The sequence below is a fragment of the Apteryx mantelli genome, chromosome Z (genome assembly GCF_036417845.1).
Source record: "Apteryx mantelli isolate bAptMan1 chromosome Z, bAptMan1.hap1, whole genome shotgun sequence".
NCBI lineage: Eukaryota > Metazoa > Chordata > Aves > Apterygiformes > Apterygidae > Apteryx > Apteryx mantelli.
The window spans coordinates 43775907-43792284 of NC_090020.1; the positions used below are offsets into that span (position 1 = coordinate 43775907).

The window sequence follows — 16378 nt, forward strand, 5'->3', positions numbered from 1 at the left end:
TTAAGCGTGAAGCCAGAGTCTGTTTGCTGCAAGCAAGCATGTCAGCTGTACCCAGGCTTCCTCTCGAGGAGAACTCTTGTCTGGCTCCAGAGCAGATTAGCATTAGATTAGGGAGAGCAGGGTCTGAGAGCAAAGCACGCACTGGCCCAGCAACCCCCGTGTCATTGAAGGTCCTACAAATACCAGAAGTGTCGGTGTTCAGAGAGTTTTGGTTCGTGTTGCCTCTTCTTATGGTTAATACTTTACAGTACTCGGCTCTTCTTCAGCTTCTCTATGAACCAACTTTGTTGTAGGCCAAAACAGACATTTAAGCTGATACAAATGTGGACCCTTTTGTGCAGCAGACTAAACCTCAGCTCTTCTAGAACTAGAAATAATTCAGGCATTTTATAGGTGTGGATTTGACTTTACAGGAAACTTCGTGTGGATCATTCTCCCCCAGTAGCCTAGAATATAGATGTAAAGATTTACCTGGGCTCTGAGGTTAAAATCTACTCATGCCATTCATGAATAACATCACATCTCCTAAAAGTAAGGACTACTGAAGTCTTCAATCAATGCTAAAATTTCTGCAGAGCCAGCTTGAAATGAGCTCAGTTCTGGAGAAGGCTCCCACTTGGGCCTTCTCTTGGTTTGAATCCTAGAATGTCTCCCCTCAAGTAAGCAGGCTCAACTCTGGCACAACTGCTAATTCAGGCTTGGAAAGTTAGGTTCTTGTTTGTATCTCTAACAAAGTCTTCAAGCTAAGATACTAAAATTAATACTGTAAAATAGGCTACTTGCCATGGTTTACCAATATTTTTCATAGATTTAAAATCTATAAAAAACAGACCTTTGATTAAAGTTATGCTACGTATGAGAAGCACTTGTCTGATGTTCTCTTGTAGATGAGGTTGGAAAAACTTGAGACTCGAGAGTTAGTGAGCTGGTAGATAATAAACATCCAGTAATTCACTTAGTGAGGTTCTTTCTGGGTTTAACATATTCATTGCAGTTAATAACAAGCATATGCTTGAAGTGCTTTAAAATGTACTAGCACACAGCTGTCTGTGTAAAATGCCACTTTATTGGATAAACAAATATGTTAAAAGTGTGTATGTTCTCTTATACCCACAGCTATTGATCTAAAATGCTCTACAGCTCCCTACAAGCTTTTTTTCTATAGCACCTAAACCCTCCTGCTACAATATTGCTACTTAAAAAATACCAAAGACTTCTTGATCTTTGTGTACTCTTAAACCCAAACTTAATCTGCATGTGGTTTAACAACATGTGGTACATACAAAAGTCAATAATTGAATTCTGTTGAAGCAGAGCCAAATAGGGAAAAGCAGTTTTCATCATCCTGACCTTGATATACCAAGTGCTAATGGGAACTCTGGCTTTTTAAAATTATATGCAAAGACAGAGGTATTTGTTTAAAAAACAACAGCAACAACAAAGCCATAGTATAGATACATCAGCTATAGATATATTACTTCTAATAAAAGCTTCCTAACAACAACAAACTGAGCTTTACTATCCTCTTATAGAGATCTTTTTGAGGACTGTTTCAGCTTAACATGAGGAAAAAAAAATGCTTATTTCATTACACTGCCCTGTTAAGACCTGAACTGAATGCTTGGAGTATTTGTTAGTCTCCTACACAATGTTCCCAGTCACCACTTTGATTAATTGAAAACCAGACTGGAGAGCACTTTGTAACATGTGTGGTGGGGACGGGAGAGGCACATACTGGAGCGATTGTTCCTGCGTTTGAGAGGCCTGGACAAGATAAACTGCTGACCTCTTCTGTCTCCTGCCTGCAGTTTGTAATTCATGCTCACAGGAGGAGGCGAATAAAAATATAGAGTTTCTATTGGCTTGGCTAGACAGTGCTGTAGAAGAATGACTTCCCTGGACTAACAGCATGACTGCAGGCTTTTGGAGATATTGGCTTGCACAGCTGACTTTCAGGAAAGCTTCCTTTCTATAGTCCAGTAGGCAATGACAGCAGAATAGCTTATTGTGTTCTGCCTAATGATAGCCATATGTACCAAGGTGCTTGTGAGACTGATCTCTTTACCCTGTTCATTGAAGCCTAAGGGAACATTTGGGGGCTGAGAGCTGGTTTCAGGGAAGGCCTGCATTTTTAGCTTAGCGTGTCCACATTTATACTGACTGATAGCAAATGTCTATTTTTGTGCCCTTCCCTGTCTTTTTTTTTTTTTCTTTTTAATGGCTTGACTGTTTTGACCTGTGTGGTACTGCTGCTTGTTCTTCTCCTTGGCTTGCAGCTGAGAACCTTTTTCAAGAGCTCTTCTGTGGTGGTGTAGACTAGATGGTCCAAACGCTGCCTTTCAGTATTCTGCAATGGGGCAATGGATTCCCCCCTCCCCCCTTTAGATGTGTTTATCTGTTGTCTGAGCTTGGAGTTGAACTGCATTTTTCTCTTTGAGCAATTATTCCAGCTTGTTCAATTCTGAAAGGTGATTTTTAGTGAACAGCATATTTTTCAAAAAAACCATTTAATCTGATATTGGAAATGGCCCTCACTGTGAACAACTTGTAATTGGAGTCAGACAAAAGAAAAGAAACAATTAGGCTCATTCTCTTTAAGCTACCTATAACTGGTGTTGGAGGCTGTATTTTAACCCATTGCTCTTGGAGCAACAAATAAGTGGCTGATTTGAGTCTAGTTTAGATTTAGATTATTACTGGATTATGCCAACTCTGGCTTTAGGAAATTGTTCATAGCCCTTATGGGAGAGAACTGAGAAGCTGGTTTGGCAGAGGTTAAGTCTGACAGGGTGGGGTGTGTTGCTGTATTGCATTTACATATTGCATTTAATGCTGTATTGCATTTACAGCTCTGACCAGGAGTGCCAGGGAGCTGGTTAACTGGAATAGTGTGGGGCATGCAAACAAACTCAGGGATTAGCAAGGTTAATTGCAGTGTGCAGGCTGTGTGGTGTGTACGTGGACGTTGCTACAGATTTACTCAATGTAAACCTCACTGACACTGTGTTCATCCCTTGGATATCGCTTGCATGGACATATATAAAATGATGGCAGATAAAGTGACTATAAAAATGCAGTGAGGGAATTGTATACCGCTGTGGGATTGTTTGTTTGTTTTAATGGCTTGTTGAGCACCTCAGTTTTTGGAAATACACCTGCATTCTCTGCTGTCTTTTCAGATTTTGATGTGCCCAGAACATGAAATGGAGAGGGTAAACATGTACTGTGAAATTTGCAGAAGGCCTGTTTGTCATCTTTGTAAACTGGGTGGATCTCATGCAAACCATAGAGTAACAACTATGAGCACTGCCTACAAAGCCCTTAAGGTAAAAGTAAATATTGTTTGACCTGGCCTTAAGAAGGGGAAGAGTACTGAGCTTCTGGTGTAAGGGCAAACTCTCTCTGGCAGAAAGCCAGGAGGTGTATTTAGAGGACACTGAACCTGTCATGAGGTGTGCTCTTGTGCAACATCTGTTACTGTGTGTATTAGTGTGACTTAGCGTATGTTTGAGAAACCAAACTATGTATTCCGTGATATTTGAACCATAACACCTTAAGAGAGCTTCCACTTTATTTTAGCCAACTGTACTGCAGTATTGACCAAGGCAAAAGGTTTAAGCAGTTAATACTTTGCAGTCTAGTTTTTACCACTGAAGGTTCAGACAGGTGTCCTTGTGGCTTGGATGAACTGATGCCTTAAGACCACTCCAGATGAATTTGGATCTGAAATAACTTTGAGGACCTTGTATGTTATGTATCTGTTAATTTCCTAAGCGTAGTAGAATAGGGAAGACTTGCAAGCATTGCTTTGTTATTAGAGAATGATTGCTGCTACTTCCTCCTCTTCCTTTTTTCCCCTCTCTTCTTCTTCCTCACCAAAAAACAACAAAAAACAAAAACAAACATAAAACCCAACCCTGCTTGCCTTGTGCTCCTTGGCCTCCTTACCTGTTGTTTGCAAGGCTGTTCCTGTACGGTTGCCGACCCTTTTGCAAATAGGGAATCGCAGAGACACTCAGAAAGTTAGTGTTCCAAACCACTCATTTTTCTACTAAATCTTATTGCAAATGAGTTAATAATAACTGAGGAGGCTTTTTGCTAAGTTTCAGTAATGCCCGCAAGCCTCATGTTGCTCAGTCTAAGAGAGGATGGTTCCTGTGGCTGGGGAGGGGTGGGCCAATTTAGGCTGTTGCATGGTGGTGTTAGAAGCCTCTGCTCCTAGCCCTGCTCAGAACAGTGGCCTGATTGCTGGGCATGCTTGTTGTCAATTACTGCACAACAGGTCTCCACAGCGTTGGCTTTCGTAACTGGTAGCTCGTTTTCAGCCTCATAACTAGACAAACTGAGTGCTAGCCAGACGACTTACCTGTACTGGTTTGAGTAGGATATCCGTGTTCTGCCAGCTTGCTATTGTATTTTAACAGGAGAAGCTTTCAAAAGATATAGAATACCTCATCAGTAAGGAGAGCCAGGTAAAAGGTCAAATCTCTCAGCTGGGTCTCCTGATGAAGGAAACAGAGGTAAGCATGACTTGCTAATTGCTTGGGGATGGTCCTTGAAGGCACACAACAGGGACTTGCACTGTTCTCAGTAAAGCCTGTCAAATCCTTTTTTTGTTTGTTTGTTTTTTCAGTTAGCCAATAAAGCAATTTCTGTAGTTTGTGTTAGTATTGAATCACACTTGTCTATTGTAAGGCATAATCCTGATGGTGAGAGAAATTTGGGCAACATAAGCAGTCTGTCCAGAACAGAAGTTTTGGGTGCTACTGTAAATGTAATTGGTTAAGGTATCAGATAAGCCTTATTTCAAAGAGAAGTGGATTAAAGTTAAAGCTCTGGGTGTTAATGGCACTGCACAATTTACACCCTCTGTTTAATTTGAGAGGCTATTGCAATAAAGTCAGAGTTAAGCACAAAAACTCCCTGTAGAACACCCAGAACGGGAGAGCATGCTCACACACAAGCTGAAAAACAGTGTGCAGAAATGGCAGGAGCTCCTAGCCCTGTCCATATCTCAGTACAGACTGTACCTGTGCTTTGTAGCTCCTTATGCAGCATAGTCAGAGATGGGCCTGCTGTTCTGAGGGCATATGTAGGAAAATGGATTTGATTCCTGATTCAGGATGATTAGGGAAGCTGGAAGAGCACCTGGCTCTTGGGCATGAAGACTTCAGAGGCTGACTTGCTTTTATCGTGCTTTTACATGAGCTGTTTAGACAGAGAAATGTCCTGCATAATTCAAGAAGTAATCAGAGGAATGTTTTCTTAATCTTCATTTGCTGTGTTCAGATAGTAAATGCTTACTAGCTTGGGTGCAGTGTTGTTCATATGAGCTTTATTGTGCTGTTAAATACTGAAAATATTAGTCTTGTCTGCCAAACAGATGACTAGAGTGCTATGATGTTTTGAAAAACCTTAAATATGCTGCTGTACTCATGCCACAGTGCTGTGGAATCTCTCTCAAATGTATTTTGTTCCCTCCTAGTGCAATGGTGAAAGAGCTAAAGAAGAAGCAGCTCAGAATTTTGACAAACTATTTGATGTTCTGCAAGAGAAGAGATCAGTAGCTCTCAGGGCAATTGAAACATCTAAGAATTTAAGGCTGGAGAAACTACAAACCCAAATAGAGGAATATCAAGGTCTTCTGGAAAATAATGGCCTTGTAGGATATGCTCAAGAAGTGCTCAAAGAAACTGATCAGTCTTGTTTTGTCCAAACAGCAAAACAACTTCATGTCAGGTATTTTAAATATCTTCCGTTTTAGGTACAGGATGTCTGTTCAAGTGTACTCTTCTGATATCTGATAGCAAAGTTCTCAATGCAGTATCTTGTATTTGCAGAGATTCATAGGTGGTCCATTACTATGTGCATGCTAAGAAATGGCACACAGAAGAGATTCTCTCCTACACCATCTAGCCTTGTTTAGCAGAACTGCAGTATAAGGGTAGTCCATTCAGCTCACTGATGCATGTCTTTGCTGAGAGATTGTATCAGGAATTTGCAAGTTAATCTAATAGTTCTGTTCTGGCTTTGAACTCTTTGATCTTAATAGTTGTTCTCCATTAGCACTTCACATCTGTTTTGTTCTTTGAACATAATGCCCCAAATAGTTCAGATGTTCTGCCATCTGAACTGTTATCTGTTCATTATCTCTACATTGATGTACAAAAGGTGTTTAAATTTTGCAGTTAAGTTCTGTCTGGTGAGACAAATTCTTGGGAGACTTCAGTAATTACATGAAAATAAGACTTTTCTTTTAAAGTAAAAACTAACATTTTTACTTTAAGAAATGCATACATATGAATTCCCTCTTCTCTCTTCCCTCAACCTTGTGCTTTCAGAATCCAGAAGGCTACTGAATCTCTGAAGAGCTTCAGGCCAGCAGCTGAAACTTCTTTTCAAGATTTTGTGGTGGACGTAGCCAAGCAAGAAGAGGTTCTTGGTGACTTGTCCTTCTATTCCAATGGTAAGTTGCAAGAGCAGCGGGCCTTTCTTGATCCATGGCCTTTAAGGCTCTGTCTAGAGAGAGGCAAGCTTTATGCAGGGCTGCAGTTAGATAACTCTGTCATGCACCTTTTGACTTCCATTGTTCCCTCTTTCTCCATGATACACAAGGCATTACCTATCAGCAATGCTAGCCTCAGCTTTGATAAACAAGCTAAGATGCCATCATCTTCAGTACCAGTTTATGTTGCCTTCCAAAATATTGTAGTTAAGTAAGACCTACCTCGTCTTGCTAGAAGCTTGTCTTTGCATGACAGAAAAGGATTGGGTTTTGTATGATTTTTGGCTTGCCCACAAAAATAAATAATACTGACAATAATCAAAGTAAATGCAGAAAATAAGGGATTTATTTCGGTGCATGAACAAAACTGTCTTCACCTGCACTCATTCACTGTGTGAGTCAGGTTTTCTTTTTTTTTTTTTTGCATTGCTGCACTATAACCACTGTACAAAGAGCTTATATGGTTAATTCTAAGACAACATAAATATAAACTTTAGGGTTTTTTTCTCCTTAATCTCTGGCATTCCAGGTCTAGATGTACCAGAAATCAATGAAGAAAAGAGTAAAATATACAACAAGGCTGTGATCGGTTGGGAATATCCTGGGAAAGCAGATTCAGCTGATATCTATGTCCTTGAGTATCGTAAACTTAATAAAGATGAGGACAGTGCAACGTGGGAGGAGATCGAAGTTTGCAGCAAGAGCAAAGTAATATCTGATCTTGATAACAACAGTAGCTATGCCTTTAGAGTCCGAGGATACAAAGGGTCCATCTGCAGCCCTTGGAGCAGAGAAGTTATCTTGCATACACCTCCAGCTCCAGGTACTATTTTATTTATGTCCAGAAGGTGCTGAATTTGTATCTGTAGATGTTATGAGAAGCTGTAGGCAACTTCTAGAAGCTCTCAGACTTCTATTTTACTGTTATCCAGTTGCATAAATGTATAGAAGCATTGTTAACAAACATGTTAATTAGTATACTGAGACTGTGTTAGCTTGTGTGACATTCCTGGTAGCTTTTAAAAGTGAGAATTTCAAATGCCAGTGTGTGTTAAAATGTAGTTTATAAGCACAGAAGGCCAGGTTGTTAACTAATGGTCAATTTTGGGGATACTATTTTTCAGTTTTTAGTTTTCTTTTTGATGACAAATGCGGGTACAACAGCGAACATCTCCTGCTGAACCCAAGAAGAAGCTCTGTGGAAAGCAGGGCTGGATTTCCTCTGCTGCTAGGAGCTGAACGCATACAGGTTGGATGTTACACAACCCTGGATTACATCATTGGTGACACTGGGATTGCCAAAGGGAAGCATTTCTGGGCTTTTCATGTGGAAGCCCATTCATACCTGGTGAAAGTGGGAGTTGCTTCTAGCGCCAAGATACAGGAATGGCTTCATAATCCCCGTGATGTGACCAGCCCAAGGTAAATTGTGGATTCTTGCATAATACATGTTCTACGTAAGTAGATGGCTTTTTAAAAAACAAATTAAGAGGAAGTCTGGTCTAAATCAGTAAACAACATGAACCCTAATCAGTGGAAAGTAGTTTGAAGGATCTGGTGTATGCAGAGTTGTTTTGTTTTGTGGGTTTTTTTTTTTCCCCCAAACTTTAGTAGAAAGGTTCTCTTTTAATTATCCAGAGTCTTATTTTCTTTCTTTTGGGGGAAAGAAGTCATGTTCCTATATATGTCAAGATGTGTAAATTAAAGCAAGAAGGAAAAAAATCCATAGTTGCAAGACTGAAGCAATGTTTGATCATCAATAGGTAGACTCTGCCTTAATTCCCTGAGCATGCTAGGTTTGCCTGCCATTCAGAGGAACAGTGTTCACTGTATATCTTCTTGGTAGCTTTCTTCACAGTGGATTCCAAGTTGCTGGCTTATCCCAGGCTATCCTCTTGTGTACTGTACTGGGGTGATACTAGGCACAAGCCAAAGTACAATGGGCAAACCAGCAAAAAGATTTTCAGCTCTCAATTACAATTATAGCAATCTTGGATGTATATATATAATGTTAAATGTATTTACTTGTGTTGTTTAACATTATGTAAATATGTTCAAGTTAAACATATCCTGCCTGTAGTGATTAGTCATATTTGCTAAGCTACTACTCATGTTAACTTATTTCCTATAATTTTAAGTTCATTATGGATTACCTTTCACAAGTATGTTTAGATAAATCTGCAACTTCAGCTCCTTAGTAAAACTTTCTCTGGTTGCATCCTCATTAGTGTTCACCTGCATTAACTGTGTTTGAAGTGACCCAAGTGAGCATTCCCCAAATACTAAATGCATCTTTCCTTCTGGCTTAGGTATATTCTTACTGCACAAGGTTTTGTGAGTGCTTGTGTAGTGTTACCTGTCTTACAAAAATATTTTCTCTTGTTAAAATTGCTGATAATGCTTGAGTTTGATAAAAGCAAACGGTTGTTTTTCTATTCTAGATATGAACAAGACAGTGGTCATGACAGTGGGAGTGAAGATACCTGCTTTGAATCATCACAGCCTTTTACACTGGTCACTTTAGGCATGAGAAGTTTCTTTATCCCCAAGGCACCTGCCGCCCCCAAAGGTTCAGCGAGCAGAATTCTTCCCATGCCATCGTGTATAGGGGTCTGCCTTGACTATGACAAAGGCAAGGTTGGATTCTATGATGCAGATCATATGAAATGCCTTTATGAGCGCCAGGTGGACTGCTCTGGTATAATGTATCCGGCATTTGCTTTAATGGGTGGCTCAGGAATTCATCTTGAGGAAGCCATCACAGCAAACTACTTAGAATACCAAGATGACATATAATACAGTGATCTCTTCCCATTGCTGTTTTGAGATGGAAAATGAGAGCAGAGGTGTTCTGCCTTAGTGTTCAGTCCTAATTAATTACATCATATTTAAGTGCTGCACACAAGCTTTTGGGTCATGTTTTTTTAAACAAACGGCCCAGTTGCTTCTACAAGTGGGAAACATTCTTCTAGCAACTCTCCTGCCTTTCTTGTGATCTGTGCGATGCTGTTCTCTGCAGACTTTCTTCCTAGGGGGAGGCGGTTGGGAAGAAGTTGGACTAGCAACCAAAATTACTCCTTGGGGTGGAAATCTGCCTTTTAAATAATTTAAATCCTTACATAGTTGGTTTTGCATTAATGGAGTCAAAGCTGCCAGTGTGTGATTGCCATTATCCTTTAAGAAATCTGCTTGAATGCATTTGAGTGGTCAAATGCTTTCTGACTAACCCATGAGCACCACTAGGGTGGGTCTTTTAGTGCTAAATAACACTTGCACAAATACAAAGCAGTGAGAAATCAAAACTGCAGCTGAACGTTTAGGTTGTATTTGGAAGGAGAAGGGTAAACTAAAAACTGATCCTATTTCATGTATCTTTAATGTGACTATAAGCTAAAACTCTAATTCTGACACCTGGTGTATAGTTGGTGGCATAATGGTAAGTTTCTTTGCTCTTCCAGGTTTTTAGTATAGGCTACATAAAAAAGAAAGTGCAATTTGACCTTAAACATCAGACTTCCGAGTGTGAAATCTGAATTCCTTGCATGTATGAGTAATAGTACCTGGTATGTGGGCAAAAGCAAATGAGTTATTGACACAAGTAATGAAATGCGAACTTCTAAATTCAGGTATTTCTGTTAATACATGTTTTATAAGTTAACTTTATATCTAATAAAGGCTTGTTTTTAGTAAGAATGTTAAAAATGCACTGATTAAGTTTTGAGACCCAAATTTTGCCTTAAAGGGTGTCTCTGTTCAAATTTCTTTTCCTCTCATGTTAAAAACTATACTGGGTAGTAGTGTTTGCATCTGTCTGGAAGGAATCTGTGTAAAAATCCATTTGAGTACTTGCACTGTTAGCTTGCATTGTGAAAAATATGGATCTAAAGTGAAGGATGTTTCTAACGCATACTCGGTACTTTCTGATTTTGGGGTATGGTAGCCCATCTTGATGAATGTGTGTGAAGTACACTTACTAAGTACATGTATACAGTTGTAGAAATGGAATCTGAAAATCAGTGTACACTTAAATGAATGTAGGTCGTAATGCAAAACCTGAGCTATGCTTTGCTGTGTGGACTGTCATGCTGATCAGATCTAGAGTCCGCCTCTCCCAGTGTCCTCTCTCCTAAGCCTCCATCCAGTGGCCACTGTTGGAATATAAGAACAGGGCAATGTGGAAGTGTTGTTCTCCTGCCGCACACTCCCAGCCTCTGGTAGTTGGCAGAAGCGTCACCTGCACTAAGGTGAGTATGATAGCCCTGGAGGGGCTAGGTAGGCTCAGCAAAGGCAACCTCTTGTGTGTGTCTTACCATTAATGCTCTTGCCTTACTAACACTGTGGGGCAGTAAGTTCTACAGCTTAATTGTTGCTTGTGAAAGAAATACTTTGATAGACTTAGGCAGCGGTTTGAAAACAGTGGGTATTTCTTGGGACTTCTCGTGCAGGAGAAAGGCAAATCGTTCATCACTAGTCATCCTTTAGGTTATTTCTTTGTATAGTAGATCTTTATCATAGTCTTTCCTTCCCATTACACCCTCCCCATCTTTATTTTTCCATACCCACATTTCCTATCTACCTAATTGCTCATGACATGGAAGCTGTTCTGTGCTTCTGAGCATCCTGTTGCCCCTCTCTTTGTCTTCTCTCACCTTTCAAAGCTGAGTAGAGCAGCACTCCATACAGACACACTCTGCTGCTGTGAAGGCTCACAAGGTTCTGGGTTTTGTTTTTTACCATGGTCCTAAAACTGTATTTGCCTTTTTGGTTGATAGTGAGTATCAAGCTGGTGTTTTCTGAGATTCTTTTGCAATGTTTTCTGCATGATCCTAATGATGAGTTCTAAACAAGCTGTGCACATGTAGGGTTTCCCCAGTCTGTGTGTTATTTTGTATCTATTAATGTTGAATTTCATCTGCCAGTTTGTCTAGTGTCTAGTCCTGAAGGCTTCCTGCAGCTCTTCACAATCATTTCTAGACTGGATTGTTCCTGAGTAATTTTGTAGGTAACACAGATATCCTTTTTGGTTTGCTTCCTTTCCTAGATCACTGAGGAGTATCTTGAATAACTTAAATTGTAGTGAGACCCAGCAAATCTCCTTCCATTGTTAAAATTTATTGTTCCTTCCATTTTGTTTCTCTGTTATTTATTAATCTATGAGTAGTTCAATGAACTACTGAAAACTTTTAAATTCTAATACACTGTATTGACTAGATCACTCATTCTTTTGTGCGTGAGTTCAGTAAAGTCAAATAGATCCAGGAGACAGAATTCTCTTTTCAGTAGCTGTGTCTTCTCCCATCACCATTTGTCCATTTAGCTACCAAATCTAGTACAAGCTTAAAGCTATAGATTTTAGAGGGTTGGACTTTCTGGTCTGTTGTTCCCAAATCAAATCTTTTTCTACAGATGAGTATCACATATGTCACTTTGATTCCTCTGTTTCAGTAACTGGTCTAAATGGCACATTTTATGTCATGGTTAGCATTCCACGATTCTGCACTGGGATTCTTTGGAAATATCGGGATCAATATCCCTAGGATGTAGCAGTTCATTACTGTTTATTTTAAAGAAATCTTTATAAACTGAACACTTTGTCTTAAATACCAAGAGTCCCTCAGACTCATTCCTCATTTGAAAAAAAATTAAATTGTCCTGGTTTGAGAATAGAGGTAAGGGATGAAGAATTCATTTTTTTTCCTACTCAGGCCTTATCTTACATTCATTTAAGATGCGCTCAGCTATGCAATTACTTACTCTACTGGACAGAGACTGACGCTACTTTAAAAACTCTTCCTGTGACAAGAACATTTATCTACATTTTGGTATGTCTGTTTGTATTTATCTCACTGAGTTTAAAATTTGATTTGGCATTTGGTGTTACTTGAATACTTTGGACACATTCATTACAGTACTATATGGTGCTTACTCCCATTTATTAAATAGAAGACATACTGATAGAGGCAAAGGATTTTTTTCACTACAGTGGAAAAGTGTCATCTCTTCAAAATACAGTTCAGTGGTACTTGCCTATCCAGATACTTTTTTTTTTTTTCCAAAACAAGTTTCTTCCTACAAAACAGCACTTTACAATGTAGACTAAGCTAAGAATGGTGTGGTATTGTGTGGATCCTTGTGCAATATAGCTGTTTGGTGACTACTGTGTGATCTGCCAAGCTCCATGCAGGTGTGAATCATGTAGACCCTTTTTCTTAAATATCTAAAGCTTTAACAAGAAGGCCTTGTTTAAAAATAATCTGAAATGTAAATGTGATGTCACTTTTTTTAAATAAAAGCTGAAAATCCAGTAGCTTGCTCATTCACATTATTACAACTCAGCTCTAAAGAACCCTTGTTGAAATCATATTTCTTACAGTATATGAGTACAGGTGAACTGCAGGGAGAAAGCACTGTTCATCCTTGCAAAAGGCTTGGCTCTCAAGTCAGCCTATGCACCCACTGAGGGGTGCTCTAGGTAAGTACCTCTAGTTTTTCACTGAATAAGGGGTCTAGTTTGGGCTAGTTGCCACAACAGGCATTTACTTAAGATGCCAGCGTTAGGAACCTGGCTGCCCGAGGCTCCCTCTCCAGTCAGGGGAGGGAAATGTATATCTAGAAGGAACTTTGCTCTTGGGCATTTTCAGAGGAGCCTACCCGTTCCTTATGAAGGAAACGGGTAGCACTTAGCTCAGCCCAGTGCCCTAAGTTAGGTTGGATGGACTCAGACCCTTGCCTGACTTGAACTGTAATTGTGAAGGCTGGTGCCAGAGCTTGTATCTTCATCTCTGAGAAGTCAGGGTTGACATTTTGGGCAGTTACTGCTCCTAAGTTCCAGCCCCTGGTGGATTCCTCCTTTCAGGCCTGTTGCATAGGTACCTGGGAGCACTGGAGACTGTATTCACAAGGGTCCTGTGAACAGTGCTAATGTGATGAAGACAGCCTCAAAGCCCTACTTCAGTCAAAAAATAAATAAATATATATACACATAGCCTCTTTATGAGAGAATGGCTGACACCTCTTGGAGGTAGGACTATCAAAACTAAATACAGTGTTTGCTAAACTTCCTCAACTTTTTGATTTAAGCTCAAGCCTCAAGTGTGTTGTTCAAACCTATAAGTGAAAGGTTTGTTTATTGCTTGAGTAAAAACAGCTCTATAAAGACAGAAGAGTGTCTGTGGAAGCACTTGAAAAAAACTCAGGGTGAAGAATATTCTTTGAGCCACATCAGTAAATGAATGCAGTTTTCTGGCACTTCCTGAAATGCATGCCATGAGGGCTAGATTCAGATGGTGCATGGTCTTTGGCTCACCTCCTATTCAGTAACAATTTGCTGAAGGCTTATTTTAAGGTTCAAAAAAACCATCATTCCATAACTGCACATCTGTATGAAAGAGAACTTCAGTTTGCGCTGGAGTCTCAAATTAGAAAGAAGTGGCTTTGACTTGGCCTGAAGGATATTTCTAGCTCCTTTGGCAAAATAATAAGGCTTTTTGTGTACTTATTGCCCAACTATAAGCATTGCGCTGGGCAAATCCAACTTAGCATGAAAGGATCCATTTGTTTTAGCTATCCTGCCTGGTTTGACAGGCTTAGTCCTTGTTCTTAACCCTTTTATTTCTCCTGCCTCTTATTTCCCATAAGACATGTGCAAGGGAAAAGTAGAGGGCTCAAAGTTTTTTGTTCGTTTGTTTTCTCCAAAATCTTTTTCCTGTTGCTTTAATTCTGATTCTCTCCTTCCCCTGCTCCATTACACCCACATCAGCTCTGCTTTGCTGTAACTATTGAATTTTCTGCTCTTTTCTCTCAGACCTGGAAACAACTGCAGCAGCAATATCCTCTGCACCTCCATACAACATAACTGATAGGGGGAGTGGCCGGGGGGGGGGGGGGAAGCTATCCTTAACTCTTAAGGGGAAAGAGAGAAACTGCCCTGAGTAGATAGAAAACTTTCATGCTGTAAAAATAAGTTTCTGAGGAGAGAAAAAAATGGCTGTTTTTTTCTTCAGGGACCCTGCCTGATTGTTCTTCTGCATGAGGTGGTCCAGCTGGGTGGGAGCAGTCAGAGGAGGTTCCCACCAGAGCTGCTAAAAATGTTCAACCTGCAACGCAACTTGGCGTGTTGTTCAGAAATGGCTGTTTCTGCAGTTGGTAACCCACTGTGACGTGGTAGGTTAATGCAGGGGATTTGGTGCAGTCCTCCTGGAGGAGGAACATGCAGATGCCTTTGTTTCTGCCCAGGCTTTGGCAAAAAGATTGTATTTGGCCTCTGTCTGTGTCCCTTTGATTTAAAAGATGGCCATTTCCTAGAAAAACTGTTGTCTGAATTGTTATACAGATATCTACCCATCCTTTTTTGGGGAGGGGAGCGGGAAGGGGGGGATGGATGTACAGTGTAACTTTAAGAGTGGAATTCGTATTAATGCAATTTGAATGGATTATCATACTTGTTCTTTGTTACATTATGCCGTAAGTACAACATAATTAAACTACTGGAATGAAAATATTTTCTTCAACAAATTGTCTCATAAATACTCCTTCAAAGCCAAGCAATATATTAAACAATAAATGCATATTAAAAGTTAGGAATTCATTTAAGAAGTTGTTTCATAAGAAAACTGCAAAAGGTTGGAACTAACCACTTGACTCTGGAAAACCAAGAGCACTATTCATCACTGAACCTATCCGTATACAAATGTATCTACATGTGGGTGTATGTGCGTATGCCTTTTTTTTCCTGCAGTGCTATTTGACTGCTTATAGAGAAATCGTTAGGAAGATCAGAAAGCTGTGACTCATTCAATTAATATCAGTAGTTGTTCTTAGGGCCTCCTTATTCATGGTTTTGCATATTGCTGGACCAAGTGTATTTACTGCATCTAGTTATTTAGAATATAAGAAGTGATAGAGAGGCCTTTTCATATGCACCTGGGTGTGCTTTCAGTGAAGGGGCTGTTTGTAGAAGATGCACAAGGACCTGGAGCTGAGATGGGACAGGGCACCTTGGCAGAGCCGAGAGGATGATTTTACTGTTTCTCTGGACTTGAATGAAGACGGTAGAGCCAGGAATGCTGACTGCTGCAACCCATCCTGCAGGACACCCGACGCAGGCAGAGGCTCTTGACTACCTCCTGCAAATGCTGAAGTTATGCTCCCCCCCCCCCCCAGCAGTTTTAAACCCCTTGTCTTTTAGCTCCCCTGAGTCAGCATGGCACTCGCAGCCTTTTTGCTCTTCTGAAAAGCCTCATACTTCTTGCAGCTCCTTTTGTAGCGGAGATGCTTAGTGGCCACAGGCAGGAGATCCCCGCGTAGAGCTTTGTGTCTGGCAGCAGGCTCCCTACGTGGAGGAAGGCTTCTTACCTTCCTAACAGGAGGACACTCCTGCCTATGGACTGGGCTCTAACTAGAAAAGGCAGCCTGTTTTGTACAGCCTATCTGGACTTTAGCTGGATTTGTCTCTTCTTTCCTTCTGTAGAAAGAAAGGTTCCATGTATCAGGCACCCTCTGATATTTCAGAGTATTCAAGCAGGTGTGAATTCATTTGTGCTCCAGGCTTTATTAAATCTTTTTCCTTGTACAGACTTCCTGCCTTCCAGGGGAGAAGACAAGAGTCCATTTCAGAAAACTATTAAGACAGAACAATAAGGATGAGGCAAGATAAGACCAGGACTTGTTATGGCAAAAAATGTTTATAGTACCATGTACTCTTTTAATTTCATTTCTGAGTACTTTATTTCCTCCAGACATGTAAGATTACTAGAACGACCTTTTCAAGGCACTACTGAGTAAAGGATGTACCAGTAAGAATCTCCCTCTACAAACCCTTTTTCTCTTCTGAATACCCTGACTCACTTGCTAGCTCACAGATTTTTTATTTTG

The 16378-nt window shown here is 40.2% G+C and overlaps 1 protein-coding gene across 3 annotated transcripts in view; it reads left to right on the plus strand.

Moving 5' to 3' along the window:
* TRIM36 (tripartite motif containing 36) overlaps window positions 1-12809 on the plus strand; it is a 32551-nt gene extending 19742 nt beyond the window's left edge. For 2 of the 3 annotated variants that reach the window (XM_067315844.1, XM_067315843.1), the window contains exons 4-10: window positions 3180-3326; window positions 4425-4520; window positions 5486-5739; window positions 6342-6466; window positions 7035-7328; window positions 7630-7927; window positions 8947-12809. In XM_067315844.1, coding sequence (XP_067171945.1) covers window positions 3180-3326; window positions 4425-4520; window positions 5486-5739; window positions 6342-6466; window positions 7035-7328; window positions 7630-7927; window positions 8947-9301 — 1569 coding nt within the window. In that variant the 3' untranslated portion in view covers window positions 9302-12809. The remainder of the gene's footprint in view (window positions 1-3179; window positions 3327-4424; window positions 4521-5485; window positions 5740-6341; window positions 6467-7034; window positions 7329-7629; window positions 7928-8946) is intronic. The other variant, XM_067315845.1, reaches the window with a different exon arrangement.
* The last annotated feature ends 3569 nt before the right edge of the window (window positions 12810-16378 follow it).